The sequence below is a fragment of the Typopeltis vanoorti genome, chromosome 9, assembly GCF_054136105.1.
Source record: "Typopeltis vanoorti isolate ZY-2024b chromosome 9, IOZ_Tvanoo_1.0, whole genome shotgun sequence".
Classification (NCBI taxonomy): Eukaryota; Metazoa; Arthropoda; class Arachnida; order Uropygi; family Thelyphonidae; genus Typopeltis; species Typopeltis vanoorti.
In genome coordinates, this window is record NC_143557.1 from 1,355,442 (window position 1) to 1,377,264 (window position 21,823).

The following is a 21,823-nucleotide window of genomic DNA, read 5'->3' on the forward strand; positions in this document are numbered from 1 at the left end:
CCCATACAATGCCGATACACATCTGAAACACTATATATGGAAATAGGCATGTGGGGTATTAGCATTGTAGACATTTTTTGCCATCAGGATGAGTGGACAAAAAGAGTTGAGTCTGTTGAATGTGGTATGATAGTCAGAACAAACAAATTCATCATTCAGTTTAAAAGATTTCTGGCACTGCACCTGCTGTGAAGTAGAAACATGACTGAACCACAAACTCCTTCCCCCAAATTGGTAGGCCTAAGAAACTGACAAATCAGGACTGGGAAACTCTGAAGCATGTTGTCACAGTAAATCATCAGTCAGCCTTAGCAACCATCACAAACAACTTCTGCATTAGCTCAGAAATGGATGCCAGTGATGGAACTATTTGCCAAGAGGTGTTTTCCCCTGGATTTCATGGTAATGCTGTGGCTCATAAGACCTTGATTACACCTGCCAATTCCCAGCATTATCTGGAATGGTGCAAACAACATCATCATCATTGGACTGTGAATCAATGGAAGAGGGATCCTGTGGAGTAATGAATTGCAGTACACAACATGGCAATACAATGGGCATATCTGGACCATGCAGATGCCTGGTGAACTTTGTGACCATGAAATTTGGAGGTGGTAGCATAATGGTTTGGGGCTATTTTTCCTGGTTTGGACTAAGCCCATTTTGGACAATTCTGTTTTTCGAGTATTGTGACAACAGCTTACAAATACCAGAATGCGAAGTGCCATTTTCTTGTAACTTGTCTTACTATGGACAAACAGGAAGATCTGTAAATAAATGCATCTTTGAACATCAACACCACATCCGTCTTATCAAACCTCACAAATCTGGTCTTGCACAACATGGAGTTAAAAACGCCAACCACAGGATCCAATGGCAACACACAAAGCTATTACATAGATCCATATATAAACATGAGCGTTTATATAAAGAAAGTGCTGAAGCCTCACATCACAGACCCAATCTTAACCATAACGACTGCCTCACTATCCCAAAAGTCAGGGAAATTGTTGTCCTCAATTGTATAAAATAAATTTATCAGTTATATTTTAATTTAATTTAATTACAGCCCAATAGTTTTTTAATCCTCAAACACACTACTGCATACACAGAGGGATTCCAATGTAAGCATGCACACTAATGTTTTTTTTTTAATGTAATTCCTATTGTTGTTTAATAACTGTACTGATGATGTCTTATGATACTTAAGATGAAATATTTACGTATTATTAAAAAGTTAATTACTATGGCATATGTGTGAATTTATAGTTATGAATACTACACATGTTTCTCTATAAAATAAAGCAGTTTGTAAGTCTCAATCATATCATCCCTCTGTGCTAGTGTCTGCAGTCTACAAATTCTCAATCTGTCTTCATAATCAGTATCCCATAATCCTGATATCATTTTTAGCGCTCTCCTTTGCACTCTCTCTCTCTGTCTCCACTGCATAACAATCACCACAGAAAAGAGGAGACCAGACCTGTGCACAATAATCCAAGTGAGGTTTTATGAAGGCCATGTAAAGAAGCAAACTGACTTCCTTATCTTTACATGACAAGGTTTGTTTTAGCATTGCCATTATTCTCTGAGTTGTATTTATAATTTTTGCTATATGATCCTTGAACTTCAACTTCCTGTCTACCAAAACTCCAAGATCCCTAGCCTCATCAGTTTCTTCAAGCATAATCCCACCAATAATATATGACACTGGATATCTAATCGCACTAAAGTGCATGATAATTTATTAACATTGCCGTCACGTTGCCATTTTCACATGCCCATATTTCCAATTCAAATCATTCTGTAAGTACTGCAAATCAACATTACTCCTGATTGCCCTACCTATCTTTGCATCATCAGCAAATAGCTGTATGTCTCCATTCAAAAAAAAAAAATAATAAAAATAAATAAAATAAATAAAAATAAGGGTGTATGTCTTACCCTCTTCCACTGCTCTTCTTGTTACTTATTATAAAAAGGTAACCATATATAACAATAGCATCAATTAGCAATACTGCCCTCATCTGGCTAATGCATAGGAGTTTCTCCAAAATCTTTACAACTACAGAAGAAATACAAACAAGCCTATAGTTTGATACCTCCATTCTACTACCACCACCATTATGCAACGGCACAATCTTATTCTCTTTCCATTCTCTCCAGGAATTTGTCCCATTGCATGACTTTCATTAAACAGCAGAGTTTAATGAAAGAATCAGTTCCATAACACATTCCCTTAAAACATGTGGTGAAATTCCATCTAGTCCACCTACCTTACTGTCATTTAGGAATGCTTGTCAGGTGGAATGATAGAGAGTGGCAATGAGGAGGGGTGAAAAGTAGAGGAGATGATAGTAATGGGTGGTATGAATGACCTGAGTGGTAGAATGAATTGTGTTGTGTGAGATTTGGGGGTTGATGTTAGAGATGATGCAGCAAAAATGTGTCCAAGAAAAGATAGTGGGCATGTTGTCCTGTTATGATAATGAAGAGCAAAGGAGAAGAGTAGTGATGACGAATAAGTTGATAGCAAGAATGAAGAAAGAGAGGACTGGAATATGTAGATTTCTATCATACATTTGAGTACAGAACAGAGCTGTAAGCAAGAGATGAATTACATTTGAATGCAGGATGCAAGTATTTGGATAGACTTGTTTTCTGCAAAAGTGAGTTAGGGCAGGGAAACTAGAACTGCAAGGGAGGAACATCAGGAATGGCCTCAGGTGGGGGATAGTGGCTTGAGAAATGAGAGGGTGTACACTATATTGCAGAGACAGGTGGAGTATTGGGGGGGGGGGGTAGTAATAATGGCTATAAGAATATTGGCAATGTACTGGTTTTTCTGCATGTAAATGCTAGGAGCATTAGGAATAGTGGCATTGATTGAGAGTCTTTCTAAAGATTGTTGGTATCAGTGAAACTTGGAGTTAACTGAGGAGTTAACTGTTCTAAAGGATTAGAAGTTGTTATTATTACGTGACGCCTCCAGGGAGTCAAGGACTCATCGCAGGAGGGCAATCTACTTCACTAAATACATCTCACTCTCTCCACTATTACTTAATTCTCCTATTATGACACTACTACTATCAATGCCATCTACTGCCCATCATTACCAACAACACTATTTTTTGTCTGTAAATTGTGTGTGTTCTGGAGATCAATTTGTTGGTATGCAATATGAAAAACCTGAGTTTCCAGGAGAAAACAAAACCTGCTACCTCTGTATGAGATCAGCTAATTCACCTTCAATTGAAAAAAGCAATGTAAGGAACCCCTCATTACGATGAGAAAACTATGGTCTTTTCCAATCGAAGGGTGCAATGTTCTGCTGTTCTTCCAATTGCACTACGGAGGCATAAAATTGAAAGTAAGGCATATTTCAGCAGGATAGAGAAGGTAAACATGGTGTTTGAGTGTTACTCATGATAGATGAATTGCACCCTCACAGGGTGAGAATCATAGTTGATATAACACTGATAGCTTTGAGAGTATATGGTGTAAGACAGATATTTATAAAATAAGATATTTAGTGGGATGTTGCTATTGACTAGGAAATATAGATTATGATTCTATTTCACATTGGTGCTATAATGAACAATTTAAGTATAATAAAAAGTAACAGCTCTTAGAACCAAACTGAATCTTACAATCAATCATGCAAACACTAATAAAAATACTAATCCAGTATAACGGAATTAATCTTCATTAATTATTTTAAAAAAAAATAATCAATAAATGGAAGTCTTCTCTTCATATCCAGAAGGATTTCATAAATAAACATTCAGACAGTTTTTTTTTTTTTTTTTTTTTTTTTTTTTTATACCAGTCCACCAATGATGTAGTATTAACCTATTGTAAAAATAATCATAATTTAAAATTCCGAATATTTTTACAAATGGTTTATGTCAGAATGTTTATCAGTTGTGGTTTCATAACACGCATTGTCGGCACTTGCGATGTGCCCGTTATTGAAATTATTTTGTCAAAGTGATATGTAAAGCATTTAAAAAGTTTATGTACTTACCGGATTTGAATAGTTAAATTACTTTAAAAAAATTTTATAGTAGTTTAAAATATTACGTGCTGTGTTTTGAAGAGACATCCTCGTTACACTAATGTAATCTATGTGTCAGCCATTATACCTAACTTCTTGCTTGCCAGTTTCATGGAGTGCGCATGCTCGCACTCCATGAAACTCCATGAAACCCAAGAAATTTGATGTGTGATTGACAGCTGACAAGGAGAGTGTTCGGTATCAGCGTAACAGAGAGTAAACAAGAGAGTGTTCAAAAGGAAATGAGAACACAGGCCGGCAGATATTTAGATTTGGAGGAAATTGAGTTTTTTATGTGACAGTGGGAGGAAAATTAATAGGATATTCAGAAAAAGGAATCGTGGAACTATGAAGTTTCAAAGTGGAATAAGTATTGATAAATAAAAGAAAATATTGCTATAGATGTTTTAAAAGGAATATTAGAGGAAACGCTAATTGGAAGATTAGTAGTAGATTCCAAAAAGGGAATCATAGAACTGTGAGTTTTTAAAGTAGAAAAGCTAAGACTGTCAATAAGCATTAGTGAATAAAAGAAGAAATTGCTATTTATGTTCTAAAGGAATGTTCGAGAAAATTCTGATTAGGAAGTTTCATCTGTCTTAAGGACGCCGTATCTAACTATTATTTCTTCTAAAAAGGAGACAGAATTGAGTCAGGAAGAATTATGAGAAAGGATCCTATGAAGATGAAGAATAAAGTCATATATCTTCGGAAAAGGGCCTTAACAGAGAAAGAAACTGGCTATGAACATTTTGACATTGTGAAAACAAAGTGTTTAGTCTCGTCTTAAGTGGAAGTTTATTTTTAAAAGGCCTTGGATCCAATTAATTCTGTAGTTATAGTTATGTAAAGTTATTTGAAGTGTGTGTGTGTGTGTGTGTGTGTGTGTATTGTTTTCGTTTTATTAAATAGTTTTGAGTCAGTGATTTTTTGGATTCTGAAAGAAAGAGTTAAAGTCATTGCACCAATCGGAGTGAACCCTTGTGCAATAAATAAATAAATATAATATATAGGTACACTCAGAAAATAAAAATAATTGTTATAGAGAAATTTCATAAGACAGGATTAATATTATGATAATATCCTCTATATAAACATCTCTTTCTAATAACACTATATCAAATTTTAACTCCTCGAATAGGCTATGCAATTCTCGTAGAAAGGATTATTACGCTGGTTATACATGATTATTAATTAACTTAAGGAATTCACAACGTACACTAGAATATAAATTAAATTAAACTTTAATATATATTTCCAATATTTCGGCCACACCACATTGCCATCTTCAAAGGAACTTAAAATAAAGACACGTGCACGCAGGCACTACATACAATAAATGAGGATGAAACGAAGAAACTACTGTTTCTCCTAAAAGTCCTGATGGTGCCCCCTAGCAGGCTATGTAGGTATTCTTGGCCATTGGGCTGAAGGTCTCATGATGTACGTCTCCCAAATTTGGGGCAATCTCAACAAATTTGGTTGCATGAGACTGCCCCAAATTAGGGAGACGTACATCACGAGACCTTCAGCCCAACGGCCAAGAATACCTACATAGCCTGCTAGGGGGCACCATCAGGACTTTTAGGAGAAACAATCGTTTCCTTGCTTCGTCCTCATTTACTGTATGTAGTGCCTGCATGCACGTGTCTTTATTTTAAGTTCCTTTGAAGATGGCAACATGACGTTGCCGAAATATTGGAAATATATATTAAAGTTTAATTTATATTCTAGTGTATGTTGTGAATTCCTTAAGTTAATTAATAATAGGCTAAGCATGAAGAAATTCCTGCTCTAGAGACCAATAGATGGCATTTAATCAAGAGAATTTAGGCCTCCAGTAAGAAGGGTGTGATCTCATACAATGCAATATCTATCACATGTCTGAGCAATACCCCAAGACCAACTGGCTGAAGAGTACAGGCACTATCCACTTGGCTGACCACATCCTCTTGTAAAGTAAAAAAAAGAGAAAATAATCTGTTATTTGCATTTGTCAAAAATTATAAAAATAAAAAATAATAATAATTACAACCTAAGCAAAATAAAGGTGCTAAATCATATACTTAAGTCAAATTTATTTGTTTTATGACAACAATAAACTGATGATATAATTTTTTAAGTATTATATACCTGGGAGAAATTAGCTTGATTATGAGTAGGACTTTTACTAGTAGCTCCTGTTGAAATTGCAGGACTTGAATTATGACGACTTTGAATCTGAGCAGGTGGAAGTGGAGGAGAATCTAATAAGCATAACTGTACTAAACTATGAGTGAACTGCTCTCTATTTACCAAATCACATATATGTGTGATCATAGTATGAAGAGTTGCTTTGTGGCATACCAATTTGCTTAGAACCCATGCCTAAATTAAACAGATTAAGCATCAGTGCACAATCACAAAAGAAAGGTGGCAATAAACAGATTGTTGTATATGGAAAAGCTCAGTATTTTAATAATAAAACAAGATTTTACACTAACAAACTAAATTCCTGGGTATACTGAATAGTATTTTATTCTACATTCATTCAGAGAATAAATAACCTAAATCAATGGATAAAAAATTAAGTGTGTGTGTGTGTGTGTTGTTGTTCAGTGAGAGAATATCACTCTACTTATTAGAGGTCTGAAATGGCTTGAAAAAGGTTCCATGTTTTGTATGTAAAGCAGGGTTTCCAGACAGGATAAAAAGAATTACCAATGCAAAAAAAAAAAAAAAATATATATATAGATATATATATATATATATATATATATATATAAATGGTAAATCAGCTCACCCAGGGTACTATCGTACTATAAGTTCAAAACCTATATTACGATAGTACCCTGGAAAAAAACATCAAGGAAAAAAAAAAAAACAGCATGTCAAAAGTAGCTTGAAGAATCTCTGCAACTCAGAAAGTAACATAATACCCTTTGACTGGAAAAAACCTCAAAATCCTCAACAGTTCCTTGAGAACTTTCATAAACTTTTTTAACTGAAAATAACTTAGCTGGTCTGCTGACAAGGTAATAAGGGTATTCAGGAAACTTAGGCTTCATTTTGCAAGAAAGACAAAGTAGCCATAAAATACACACAGCTGACACACATAGATTATGCAGATAGGATTAATCACCCTATCATAAGCCTTAATTAGGCTGCTACAAAGCCAGAAAAATCTGTACATCTGGAAAAGGCATAAAGAGAAAGACAAGGTACCAAGAGAAAAGCTGTTCAAAACATTACATTTATATCAGGTATAAATGGGACATTTACGAGTTTATATTTAAGTTGTAAGTCAGCAGTTGAAACCAAGGTGTAGGAAGATGGTTTGATGTAAAACAGGTGAGAGAAAAGGGTGCGCATTATCATCCACTAATATCCATCATCAGGGGATAATGCTGGGTACAGAAATAACAGCATTCATATGCTTTATACTAATGCCAGGAGTATCCAGAATAAGGGAGAGGATTGGTGGCACTGATAGTATCAGCCTGGCCAAAGATTATTGGGATCACAGAGACGTGGTTGACAGAAGAGGATATAATAACAGGAATAGAAGTTGCTGGGTACAGCATTTTTCGGCAGGATAGGAAGGGAAAGCGTGGTGGTGGAGTACGGCTTACAATAAGTGACGACCTATGTCCTCTAAGAGTGGAGGCTTTGGAAAGCAGGGACACTAATGATTTTGAAAGCATATGGTGTGAGGTAGAGGTGGGCAAGACAGGATATTTAGTGGGGCATTGATACACACCAAAGAGCACATAGGGTGGGGAGCAGGAGATGTTGAGACAACTGAGCGTGGCAAGTGCAAGAAGAACAATTGTGATGGGAGATTTTAACTACAGTAGTATAAAGTGGGGGAGAGGAAGATGCATGTAGCAAAGAGGGAATCGCATTTCTAAAATTCTTGAGGGACAAATGTCTTAGGCAACATGTAATAGAGGGAACAAGAGGTTCAAGAGTTTTGGATTTGGTTATAGCATTAGAAGAGTTGATAATAACTGAGATGACATCTCTATAAAACCAGTTGGAGAGAGTGACCATATGGTTTTGACTTGGAAAATGAATAGACATGCTGGAGTATCAAAGAGACGGGAACATATGTAGAATTATAAGGCAAGTGATTATAATAGTCTAAGACGTCAACTTTGGGAAGTTTCATGGCGAGAGGAATTGGAAGGCGGGTATATATTAGTGTGTGTGGGAAATTGTGAAAGAATATTTGTTAGCAGCAATAGTAAGTTGTATACCACGAGTGAAGAAGAGGACACAATTAGGAGTAAAGTGGATGACAAAATATAAAACAGGAATTACATGCGAAAAAGAGGCTATGGAGACAGGTGAAGAGCTGATGCATGAAGAATATAAGACACAGGCCAAGAGAATGACTAGTATGGTAAGGAAGGCAAAACTGGAATATGAAAAGAGATTGGCCCTAAGATCCAAAGAAAATCCTAGGGAATATTTTAGCTATGTGGCCAGTAGGAGGAGAAATGACTGTGAAAGAATGACATTGTGGGATAAAAATGAGAAAAGAGTGACTGATGCAGAGGACATAGTAGAATTGTTCAATGAACACTTTATTGGAGTATTATATCCTGGAGGAGTCAGTTGTAATACTAGAGGGATAGGGCAGGTTCAAGGTTTAGAGGTACAGGAGGAGATGTGTTTCAAATACTGAGTACTCTGAATGTCAGTAAGGCTGTGGGACTGGATGGTATCTCACAAGGAGTTTTGAGAGAATGTGCTAGGGAACCTTTTACCTGGCTTTTCAATGAAAGTCTGGCTGCAGGAAAGGTGCCCATGGAATGGAAGGAAGGTAAGATAGTGCCATTGCATAAGGGCGGTAGCAGAATGGAAGTGTCTAATTATAGGCTAGTTTGTGTGTCATCAGTAGTTAGTAAGATCTTGAAGAAAGTAGTGAGGGAACGTATACAACATTGGGCAGATGTGGGTAATGTTATCTGTGAGAGAGAACATGGATTTGTGAAGGGACGCTCTTGTTTTAGCAATATGCTAGCCTTTTATAATAAAGTTACAAGAGCATTAGATGAGGGAAAGGCATATACTGCCATTTTCTTAGACTTAGCGAAGACATTTGACAGGGTGCCACGCGATAAGCTGATATTTGAGTTGCAGCACATGGGTCTGGATGTCAGATTGATCAACTGGATTCAGGATTGGCTGTCGATATGTATCACAAAGTTGTGTATGATGGGGCAGTTTCAAGGAGGCAGAGGGTTACAAGTGAGGTCCCACAGGGTTCAGTACTGGGACCTATATTGTTTAACCTTTATATCGATGACATTGTCAGTGGATTGCAAGGGATATTCAGTTGTTTGCGGATGATGCGAATCTGGGAAGTTTATTAGTAATAGTGCAGATGTGGTAGCCCTGCAAGAGGAATTGAATAAGCTAGATAGATGGACAAATGAATGGGGGATGTCAGTTTAATGCAGCAAAATATAAGGTCTTGAGGTTTGGGAAACATCGATGGGATGCTGCATACGCTATGGGAGGAGTTATACTGGAGGAAGTAGAGGAGACAAGAGATCTGGGGTTGATGATTGATAGAAACCTGAAATTTAGGGGACATATTGCAAAGGTGGTGAAGGTAACACAGAGGATTGCTGCAATTACGAGAAGGACACTGACCTGCAGAGATAAAAGGGTTATTATTCCGTTGTATAAAGACTCCACTTAGACTATTGTTTTCAGATTTGGTCCCCAGGATTTGAAGGGGATAAATTAACTGTGGAAAGGGTTCAAAGATGGATAACAAAGATAGTTTCAGGACTGTACAATGTTAGTTATGAGGATCGGCTGAGGGAATGTGGACTGCAGAGTTTGGTGGATAGAAGTAGAGGTGATATGATTGAGACTTTTAAACTGTTGAGAGGTGGTTACAGGGTTGACACTGGGGAGTTCTTTCACTTGGTTGAACAGAGGGAAGGAGTAATGACAAGAGGCCATCCCTCGAAGTTACGAAAGGAAAACGTGAGCAAGAGGGTGAGGAGTGGTTTCTTTTCATGGAGGGTGGCTGAACCATGGAATGCATTGCCTGATGGAGTGGTGAGAGTGAGAACGGTCAATGAGTTTAAGGAGTGGTATGAAAGACTTTGTGTTTCTTAGAGGGGGACCTCCCCCCTCGATGGATCTTGATAGACTGTGTTTCTTAGGAAGGACCTCCTACGATGAGTCTTTTGACTCCATGGAGGCCTGGATAATAATAATCTATATCATTGGTTCCCAACGGGTGGTACGCGTACCCCTGGAGGTACGTGCTGGGCTGTTCAGGAAATAAAATCAGTAATGGCGGAATAATCAGTAAATATAATCAATAACAATTTTACATTAAGATAGGCACTGAACAAAAGTGTCAGTATTTAAAAACAGCTATTTTTAAAAAAAGGGTTACAATTTATAGAAATGGGTTTAAAAGGGGTACACAAGTGGAAAAGGTTGGGAACCACTGATCTATATGATCACAAATTATTAAGGAAGATGGTATTAAAGCTGATACCAAAATTGGAGATAATATTAAACTTAGCTCTTTATGCAGATGATGTTACATTACTAAATCAATCCAGTAAACATCAAGCAAAAATTTCACATTTAGCCACCTCCCAGATCAAAACTACATAATCATTCTTACCAAATGGCATTAATGTAACCACTGCTATAGTCAAATCCTCTGATGCAATCACAAGATCCAGCACATTCAATCCCATAGGATCTTCTATTACATGCTGCATTAAGTAATTATTCCTTATTAACAGATAACTTCAAATCTTTTTGCCCATATAATCTTTTCTCCTTGCATCCACCCATCGTTCATGGAGTTTATTTGCCAATGCATACCATTCACATCCTCCCTCACTGATCACCTGTTGAACTTCTACTCATTTTGGATGCAGTTCATCTGCTTCATTAGTAATACCACTGTCCATCTTGTTACTGTATCTTCTCTGAAAATATAGCTTTCACATTCTATACCAATAACAACAACATCTTCTGTTAGACACATCTCACTAAATAACAATAACTTTTGATAAAGAAAAGCTAACAATACCAAAAACTCCTCTCTCTTCTTCTGGAATGCTTCTTGCATTAGGGTAGATAAAGGTTAGTCATTGCCCATTCTGATTTGTTATCACAAACTAATTCCAAAATTTTCCATCCATTTACACACCCGTTTGTGATATTGGTGCCTGTATGCATCTTCACCTGCAACCTCCCTAATAGCTCTTGTTTTGCCATTTTTCATTTCCAATCTCTCATCAGTCAGCAAGTTTATCACCAATCTTAATAGGCAACCTCAACAAGTAATTAAAATGCCCCCCCCCCACTTCCTATTAACACTCTTGTGTGACAGAACTCTTAACTCATCTACATCTTATGATACAATCCCTAAAGCCAAATCACATATCTTACCACCATCTTACACACCAAATTTTGAGAGCTCACACTCGGAAACTCACCATTTTTTATTTCCTTGCCAAGAAAAACTCTTTCCTTCATTTAGCAGCAATCTACCAAGCTTCTCACTATTATTCTTGCTCAGATGCAAACCATCTTCAGCAAACAGATCTCTCATACCCCCCAAATCTATCCTGTAGATCAATACATGCAAGATCCCTCTTCTTACACAATCTTACAATCATGTTATTCATAATCACATCCCTTCTTCTTCTCAGTTCCCTACTATCATATGTAGGCAATATAGGCATATCCCAGTCATACAAAGTATGACTGGGATATGCCTAGTATGATGATGAAGTGTTCATCATCATACTAGTAAAAGTATCATAAAAGTATGATGAAGTGTTCATTATGCAAAGAATTTCATAGGACAGAAAATCACAGTCTTTTTTTTTTTTTTTAACATGTTCGCTGCCACGCTACTTCGGCATAGTCTGTTCCCGTACGCCAAGCAATTTCACTTCTTCAAGGTCAGTACAGTAATCTCGTTGCCAGCGGTAAGTGTCATACGAGTATACTCGTAGTTGGCTTGTGCAGAGCATATACTATCTATGAGAATACACAGTTTTGATGCTAGCTCCACAAGCCAAGCATTTTCACTTCTTCAAGGTCAGTACAGTAATCTCGTTGCCAGCGGTAAGCGTCATACGAGTATACTCTAGCTGGCTTGTGTAGCTGGTTTACCAACTACAAGTATACTCGTAGTCGGCAGCGAATGTGTTAACCTTCCCATTCACTTGTAGATGCATGTAATGGTTTAATAATGTTCTTATAAAGTCATATATGTGCATAAATGACATAAATAAAGCATCAAATATGTCAGTTACATAATCAAAAAATTTAGAATAATTTTCACAAACAAAAAAACAAGAGACAAGAACTGAAAGATCTGAGTTCGTGATTTTGGGATGCCAGGAAGAAAGCAAGATATTTTGAATAGTTAGTCTTAGAGGAAACATGCTAACCAGTTTGGTCATCAATCTACACCATTAACAGTTTTTCCATTTCTGCAATAAGACGGTCACATTTATGGATAACTGTAGTATTAGCCAGTGCGGCACTTTTCACTTTATCTTTGTTTTAAGCAACTATAACAAAAATAGTGGGAGATACGATTAGCCAGTGGCCTATCTCAGTGTTTGATATGCCACCTCAGTAAATTTAATAATTTTAATCTTAGTATCTAATGTAATAAGTTTCATGTCTCCTTTTCACTGGAAGCAATGTAACCCTTATTTTGAAATTTATCATTATTAACAACAGTAAAATAAAATAATAGCTATAAACTTTATAAATTCACAATAGAGATACAGCAAGTAGCCCATTTATACAATAAATAAATAAATAAATAAATAAATATATATATATATATATATATATGGGGCATTTGTCATAAGTGGAAAGTGTTGTATGAGCAGACTGTCACAAAGTAAAAGCCATAAGGTAGAATATTACTGCCTTAAACTCTACCAGTAACATATGCTTCACAGCTTCTAATAACATTCTCAAATTCTGTGCTGCTTCATTCACACTACCCCACAACCATTCTTTCTAAAAAGCATAATCAAATCATATGCACTTCCTCTGCTCTCCTCAATCACTCTACTAATTGCACAGTCCCTACATGTTCAGCACTAATTCAAATTTTACATCTTTGACAATCAAATCTGTAAAACACTATTCTCTCTCTGTATCTTTTTCTCTTGTGCTATTCTGCATTCCAAATTACTGCTATAATTAGTCACCTTCAAGTTCTCATATGCTGACATCTTTCCTCTGCTAAGTCTCTCTCCTCATTGATATAACTCATTCTACACCCACATTAATTTGCTCCTTAGGTTCATTATTTCTACTTTATGAACCCAGATCTTGTGTATGATTTAATGCCAGAGCAGTACTGCTTACAACAAATAAGACTACGATACTAGATTCGATATTCTGTATTATACTTTGGGCACTTCGACTAGATATGGATAACTCTGGTAAAGAGAACTAGGCACAAATACCAGACTGTCTCTGCATGACCTCGATTCTTGAGAAGAGGTTGAGTGTTAACATTCCACAGTATTAAGAATAGACTGTTACCTGCAACTGAAATTAGCATAGTACATTAGCACACACTGTCAGATGATACAGATACACTATCTGAAAGAAAATGGCAACAACACAAGAAAATGGAAGTATGCGCCTTTCCCTCATCTTCTGCTCTTGTAACTTTATTATAAAAGGCTAGCATATTACTAAAATGAGTGCCCCTTAACAAATCCATGCTGACTCTCACAGATAACATTACCCTCATCTACCCAATGCTGTATACTGTCCCTCACTAATTTCTCCAAGATCTTAACAACTACTGATGACACACAAACTAGCCTATAATTAGACACTTCCATTCTGCTACCGCCCTTATGCAATGGCACTATCTTACCTTCCTTCCATTCCATGGGCACCTTTCCCACAGCCAGACTTTCATTGAAAAGCCAGGTCAAAGGAGCTGTCAGTTCTTAAGCACATTCTCTCAAAACTCGTGGTGAAATACCATCCAGTCCCACAGCCTTACTGACATCCAGAGTACTCAGTATTTGGAACACACTCTCCTCCTGGACCTCTAAACCTCGAACTTGCCTTATCCCTATAGTATTAAAATTTACTCCTCCAGGATGAAATACACCAATAAAGTGTTCATTGAACAATTCCACTATGTCCTCTGCATCAGTCACTCTATTCCCATTTTTATCCCACAATGTCATTCTTTCACAGTCATTTCTCCTCCTACTGGCCACATAGCTAAAATATTCCCTAGGATTTTCTTTGGATCTTAGGGCCAATCTCTTTTCATATTTTAGTTCTGCCTTCCTTACCATACTAGTCACTCTCCTGACCTGTGTCTTATATTCTTCATGCATCTGCCCTTCACCTATCTCCTTATATCTCTTCCATAGCCTCTTTTTCATATGCCGTCCCTGTTTAACACGATTGGTGCCACGCTACTTCGGTATAGTCTGTTCCCATGCGGCGAGCAATTTCACTTCTTCAAGGTCAGTACGGTAATCTCGTTGCCAGCGGTAAGCATCATACGAGTATACTCGTAGTTGGCTTGTGCAGAGCATATGCCATCTATGACTATACACGGTTTTGCTACTAGCTCCACAAGCCAAGCATTTTCATTTCTTCAAAGTCAGTACGGTAATCTCGTTGCCGGTGGTAAGCATCATACGAGTAAACTCGTAGCTGGCTTGTGTAGCTCATATACGAACTACGAGTATACTCGTAGTTGGCAGCGAACGTGTTAATATTATTTGTCATCCACTTTACACCAAATTGTGTCCTCTTCTTCATTTGTGGAATACAGCTTATTATTGCTGCTAACAAATATTCCATCACAATTTCCCAAGCACTAATGATGTGTATACATTATTATTATTATTGTTATTATTCAACAACTGTTTACAGTTTTGAATGTGCATATGAAGTCAATATCATCAGTCGCTTGATTATGAACGCATGGTGAAAGGGATAGAGAGGTTTGGAGCTTCCTGTAATGCATTATCTTGCAGCGATTGACAAGAAAACATTATTCCAGTGTAGTGTAGTGGAATTTTGACAGTTTTGTAGAGATATTTTGTCTTTTCTGGTTGGCAATACTGTCAGCAACAGTCAGTAGCCAACAACAGAACAGCAGATTAGCAGTTGTTTATCAGAGATTGTGATTCTGAGAAGCACAAAGAAAATTGTGATTTGGTGTTTATAAGGTCATTCAACCTTATCAGGATTTTAAGCAGTGTGGAGGTAAGCATGTGTTAGATGCCATGAAGAAATGAAGTGTGTTGAAACAATATCAGTAAGCAATGCAGAGTGCGAGCTTCAGCATTATAAACAATATTGAATATTGTGACACAAGAAATGCTCTCATTGTTGAAAATGTCTTATCTTTGATGACAGTAAATAGTTGTGGTCCACCAATTTCCCAGTGGGATCCTCTTCCATATGTTAAACGCTGGATGTCCCAAGGAAGAAAGAGTGCACTTGCTTAGCATAAAAAGAGACTTAATGCAGAGACAGACAAAGCGAAGAAAGCTTTGCGGAAACTATTGTAGACCTCCTGCAACTGTTAACTAACGGTAAGCCCGATATTTTTGTGCACTTTCCTGTACATTTTACTAGTTATATTTCAAATTTAATTTACTGATATGAGTAAACCCATATTATTATTATTATTCAGGCCTCCATGGAGTCAAAAGACTCATCGTAGGAGGTCCTTCCCAAGAACATAAAGTCTGTCAAGACTCATCGAGGGGTGGTCCCCCCCTAAGAAACACAAAGTCTATTATACCACTCCTTAAACTCATTGACCGTTCTCGCATTGCCTGATGGAGAACACGTCTCCATCAGGCAATGCATTCTTATCTATCTTTATCTTTAGCAGTTAGAAGTGATCTACCTCTAATAAGTATCTACCTCTTTAACAAGTACAGTATTATTTTACATTTTACAGCATATTCATTCAAATATCAATAAGACAATAATTGTTCAATATTTCTACAGTCTACATAAATTAGAAATTTACTAAGGAATTTGAGTTATTTCATCATTATATATATATATATATTTTTTTTTTTTTCTGCATTTATATAACAAGCTGAACAGGCCTACTGTTTTCTCATTGCTCATATAACCTAATGTTATCTTAAATTGAATTATCTTTTAATATGTTAGAAATATTATATTAATTTATTATTGTAATTTTGTATTTGTATCTAATGTTTCTGGTGGTGTGGGAGAGAAGGCCTGATGGCTTTAACTCCACCAGAATAAATTAATAAATAAAATTTTAAAAAATATTGCGACAATCAAGCAATAGCCTCACATTTATGATCCTTACTTTAAGGGCCCCATAGCTTATTCATTTAAAATTTAACCACTGCTCTACAGCAACTATATACAAGAATATTAAGCCTATCATATCCACCTCAAAAAATGAGCATAATCAAAACCTTGTTCAATAGAACACATGCCATCTGCTACAAATCTCAAGTATCTCCAACAGGAACTGGAAAGATTCCAACTCAAGGAAGTTTAAACCTATCCTGGTCACTCACAAGCCCATCCCTAAGAGCCTGAACTTGTATGGTGAGTCCCAATTCCATATATTGCAGGCATCTTGGAGGCAATTCTTCCATCACCACCAAATTCCTGACATGTACACTCAGGGAGTGTGCAGGATAATTATGATATTACTACATGAAAAAAAGTCACACCATTAATAACTTTTCATCAACAATTTTTCTCCAAATTAATCTGTTATCTGTCAAGACTGCAATATTATCAGATCTTATATTTCTCAATTTTAATGTGCTTTTTACTGTATCAATCCATCTACACATTGGTCATTCATTGGGTCCTTATCCTGCCAACTTGGCAGAGAACACTTGTTTTGCTAATCTTTCCTTTCCTATTCTGTTTAAGTGACCATACCACCTGAGATTAGTGCTGCTAACACATTCCTGGATGATAACAATGTCAAGTTCTTTCTAATATCCTCATTTTTAATATGATATTGCCATTGATGCCATCTGTTCACAGCCCTAATCTTTCTCAGGATTCTCATATCTGTGGTCTCTAGTCTTTGGTCAAGTGTTTTATTTCAAACCCAGCTCTCAGATCCATAAGTTAAATTTGGTTTGAATACTATATTGTATACAGATAATTTAATGTTTTGACTAATTTCTTTCTTATTCCATATAAATTTATCCAGATGACTTCCTACCATACAAGCTTTACTAATTCTGTTGTTTATTTCCATATTTAATTTACCATCTTCACTAAATATTGTTCCTAAATAGCTGAAATGTTTTACATGTTCTATAGGTTCACCATTCAGGATACAGTTAATGTTTGCAATGTTTCTGCCTTTTTGTTGCAGATTTTCATGCCAAATTTATTACAACAGTTATTCAGTTTAGTCTGGAAATACTGCAGATTTCATGCCAAATTTATTACAACAGTTATTCAGTTTAGTTTGGGAATATTGCAGATTTATGGGCTGGATTTATTCAGAAGTATAACATCATCTGCATATTAACATCACTGATTTTAATATATTTATTATCACTTTCCTTTATAATGTGATCCATATAAATAATGAATAACAGTGGAGATAGTGTGAACCCTTGTTGCACCTTCCTTCCTCTTTCAATTCTAACTGCTGACTTACAGTTTAAACAGAGACTACGTATTGCTTGATATAATATACCATTTACAGCATATAACTGTAGCATTTTGAAGAACTGTCCTCTTGGCACCTTGTCATATGCCTTTTCCAGATCATCAAAACTTAAATACAAATTCTTGTTATATTCTAAAGATTCCTTAACTATTTGTCTTAAAGTGAAAATCTGATACTGAGAACCTCTGTTTGGCCTAAATCCAGCTTGTTCTTCACCAAGCTTCCCTTCCACAATTTTTCTTAGCCCTTCCGCAAGTATACCTGCATAAAATTTATCAGGAACACTCAGTAGGGAAATAAATCTGTAATTCTCATGTTCAGTTTTATTTCCCTTTTTATAGATGGGTACTATGAGAGCTCCACTCCATTCATCTGGAATTCGACCGGCTGAATTATGAAATTTATTATTATTATTATTATGTGACACCTCCAGGGAGTCCAAAGACACATTGAGGGTGAGTGTGCCAACAGCATCGAACGATTGAAACCCCTTCCAACTACTAAGTGCACTCAAACTTGCTTAACTTTTTGCATGAGCCATTAGTAGCAGAGGCTCCAGCAATCAACCAACCTTTGCTGGCCAATAAAACTTTTATACCTCCATATTTAAGCATCTATGGCCATATTTCATTTATTCCAGCTCCATTTCCAGATTTCAGGTTTTTGATGACATTTTCTACTTTAAGTATCGATATGTATTAATGACTGAATTCCCATTGGGAGTTTTCTATCATCATGCTGATGCTACTTGTTTCATTTAGCAGTCTTTCAAAGTAATTACTCCAGACTTTTTGAATATTTTTATCTTCAGCAGTTTTCATTTCACCTCTATCATCTCTGTCCTCCATTTCTATGCTTTTTGAAATAGCCCCAAAACATTTTGTTAGCTTTGAGAAATTTATTTTCTATGTTCTTACCAAACTGTTCTCATGACTTTTGTTTGACAAGTTGTAAACAGTGCTTAGCTTTCTTACATTTTTTTTTTTCGGTTTTCTCTAAGAGCTCAAACTGATTAATTGATAGGAACTTTTTTTCTTTTCCTTGAATATCTCTGACTTCCCGAGACCACTATGGAGTTCTGATTTTTATATTCTTACTGATAACCTCACCACATGCCTCTCTAGCTGAATCAATCAAAATTTTCTTCAGTATTTGCCATTGAATCGTCAGTGTTTGGTTCTTGTTTTCAAATTCTTTCATTTTTTCTTGAATGATGTTTGTGTATTTGAATTTACAGTTCAACTATGAAAGCTGCTCAACCGTGATTCAATACATTCTTCTTTATCAACAAAATTTCCTATTAGTTAAAGTTTGAACAAATAAACAGTTGCCTCTCTCTCTCTCTCTCGCTCTTCTTACCTGACACATACCTGATAGCATGATTGTCTGTGCTCATACTTTGGACAAACAGAACATTCGGTCGAAAAATGACAAGAACACCAGAATTATTTCACCACATTGAAAAAATGTGGTGAAATAAAACTTGAAAAAATCTAACTAGAGTAACCACAATATCCTTTGGGCTAATACCTGCATTTTATATCACTGCTGGAGAGAGGCAGATACTTCTAACAATGATAAGATTTAGGAAATTCATAAAATAGCACACAATAGCACGATTCACTTCCATCCTCCCTTTTTTTTTTTTGGTTAAATGCATGTCATTCAAAATTACTTTATTTGTCTAATATTATTTTATTTGATTTCAAGTGTTATTTTCTTAATTTTAATTTTAAAGTATAAAGTAATCTCATCTTATTTTGACCACCTGAATGGTGGTACTCCGGCATGTGGCTAAATTCTGTTAAAAGGATATTCCTTTGTCCTAGTGTCACCATATGATCATAAACTGATGAAGTCTGTTAAATTTATTATTATTATTACTGGCTACTCCAAGGAGTCCTTGGATTCATCGAGGGAGGCCCTAAACATCATGTCCATCACAACTATACGACATTCTCACAGTATCTATCATACCTTGCCTTGAACTCACTCACCAGCATAGCACCCACAACAGACTCTGGCAGCTTATTCCACTCATTTACCACTCTAAAAGTAAAGAACCCAGTGCTAACAGCCTTGCTAACCTCACTCTTTCCCAGCTTCCATAGGTGTCCCCCCTAGTTCTCTCACCACCACTCCTGATCTCAAAAATATCCTCCGAATTAATCCTATAGAAACTCCTTCAGCAATTTGAATTTCTCAATCATATCTCCCCTTTTCTGACTATCAACCGATTTCTGCAACCCACAAATCTTCAACCTGTTTTCATAAGGTTCATTCTATAGACCTGATATCATCTTGGTCACTCGCCTCTGGATCCTCTCAACTTCCTCCCCATCAAGAAGAAACCTAGGTGACCAGATCTGGGCACAGTAGTGGAGATGGGGTCTTAAAGGGTCGATACAGAGGAACAATAACTTGCTTATCTCTGCTCGTCAAAGTATTCTTCAGCATCCAAGTGATTTGATGAGCTGATTTAGCCACTTTTGCAATGTGCCCCCCTAAACTTCAACTCCCTATCCACCAACACTCTCAAGCCTCATCAAATCTGATATACTGTTGCTAATCTTTTCACCCAAAAATGCATAATCTTACATTTTGAACATTAAATTGACATCCATTCTCCTTAGCCCAGACCTCCAATCTATCAAATCATCCTGCAAAATTTTGACATCTTCTGCATTCACTATTGCCCTACCCAACTCTTCATCATCAGTGAACAAATGAACTGTTCCTCTCAGTTCATATCCATTCCCACATGTTGTAGTTTACGGATTAGAATTCCATGTGGTATTGTAAAAATAATCATAATTAAAATTCTGAATATTTTTATGTATTGTTTATGTTAAAATGTTTATTAGCTGTGTTTTCATAACACGCATTGTCGGCACTTGCGATGTGCCCGTTATGGAAATTGTTTTGTCAAAAGTGACAAATGTAAAGAAGTCAAAAAATTGATATACTTACCAGATTTGATATTTGTATTACTTACAAGAATTTTATTGTAATTTAAAATTATCAAAAGTTGTGTTTTTATGAAGACATTCTCTCTTGTCGCTAACAGAGACAACGTGCCAGCCAATACAACTAGTTTCTCGCTTGCCATTTTCAAGGAGTGCGCATGCTCGCTGAGAGGTTTGATGTGTGATTGACAGCTGAAAGGAAAGCGTTCGGTATCTGAGTAACGGGAGAGTAAACAAGAGAGTGTTCGGGGAAGGCATTTAGAACACAGGCTGGCTGATATTTAGGTTAGTGGGAACTTAAGTTTTTTATGTGACAGTCGGAAGAAAATTAATAGTATATTCCGAAAAAGGAATCGTGGAACTATTAAGTTTTAATATGGAATAAGTATGTGGATAAATAAAACAAAATTATTGCTATATGAGTTTTAAACGGAATAGTGGAGGAAACATTAATTGACAGATTTATAGGAGATTCCGAAAAGGAAATTGTAGAACTGTAAATTTCTTTAAATTGGAAGAGTTAAGACTGTCAATAAGCATTTAGTGAATAAAAGAAGAATTTGCTATTTAAGTTTCATCTGTATTAAGGATGCCAGATCTGACTATTATTTCTGCTGAAGAAAAGAGACAGAATTAAGTCAGGAAGAATTAATGTGTGTTACATAAGTGATGAGAAAGGATCCTGTAAAAATAAAGAATAGAGTCATATATCTTCGGAAAATGGCCTTGAAAGAGAAAGAAACTGACTATGAACTTTTTGCGATTGTGCAAACAAAGTGTTTTGTCTAGTCTTAAGTGTAAGTTTATTTTTAAAAGGCCTTGGATCCAATTAATTTTGTAATTAGTTATGTAATATTTGCTTGAAGTGTATATATATTGTTTTGGTTTTATTAAATGTGTTTATTTTGTATTTTGGTCTTGAGTCAGTGATTATTTGGATTCTGAAAGAAAGAGTTAAGATCATTGCACCAATTGGAGTGAACCTTTGTGCATATAAAAATATATAGGTACACTCGGAAATAAATAAAAAATAATTGTTATAAACAGAGATCATCTCTATAGAAGGATAAATATTAAGATAATATATATGAATATCTCCTCTAT

At 36.1% G+C, this 21,823-nt stretch overlaps 1 protein-coding gene across 1 annotated transcript in view; it reads right to left on the reverse strand.

Annotated features, from left to right (window-relative positions):
• The window catches only part of LOC150102843 (uncharacterized), an 836,492-nt gene that overhangs the window by 365,929 nt on the left and 448,740 nt on the right, over positions 1-21,823 (reverse strand). The window contains exon 15 of the mRNA XM_090397955.1: positions 6,191-6,424. Coding sequence (XP_090254081.1) covers positions 6,191-6,424 — 234 coding nt within the window. The remainder of the gene's footprint in view (positions 1-6,190; positions 6,425-21,823) is intronic.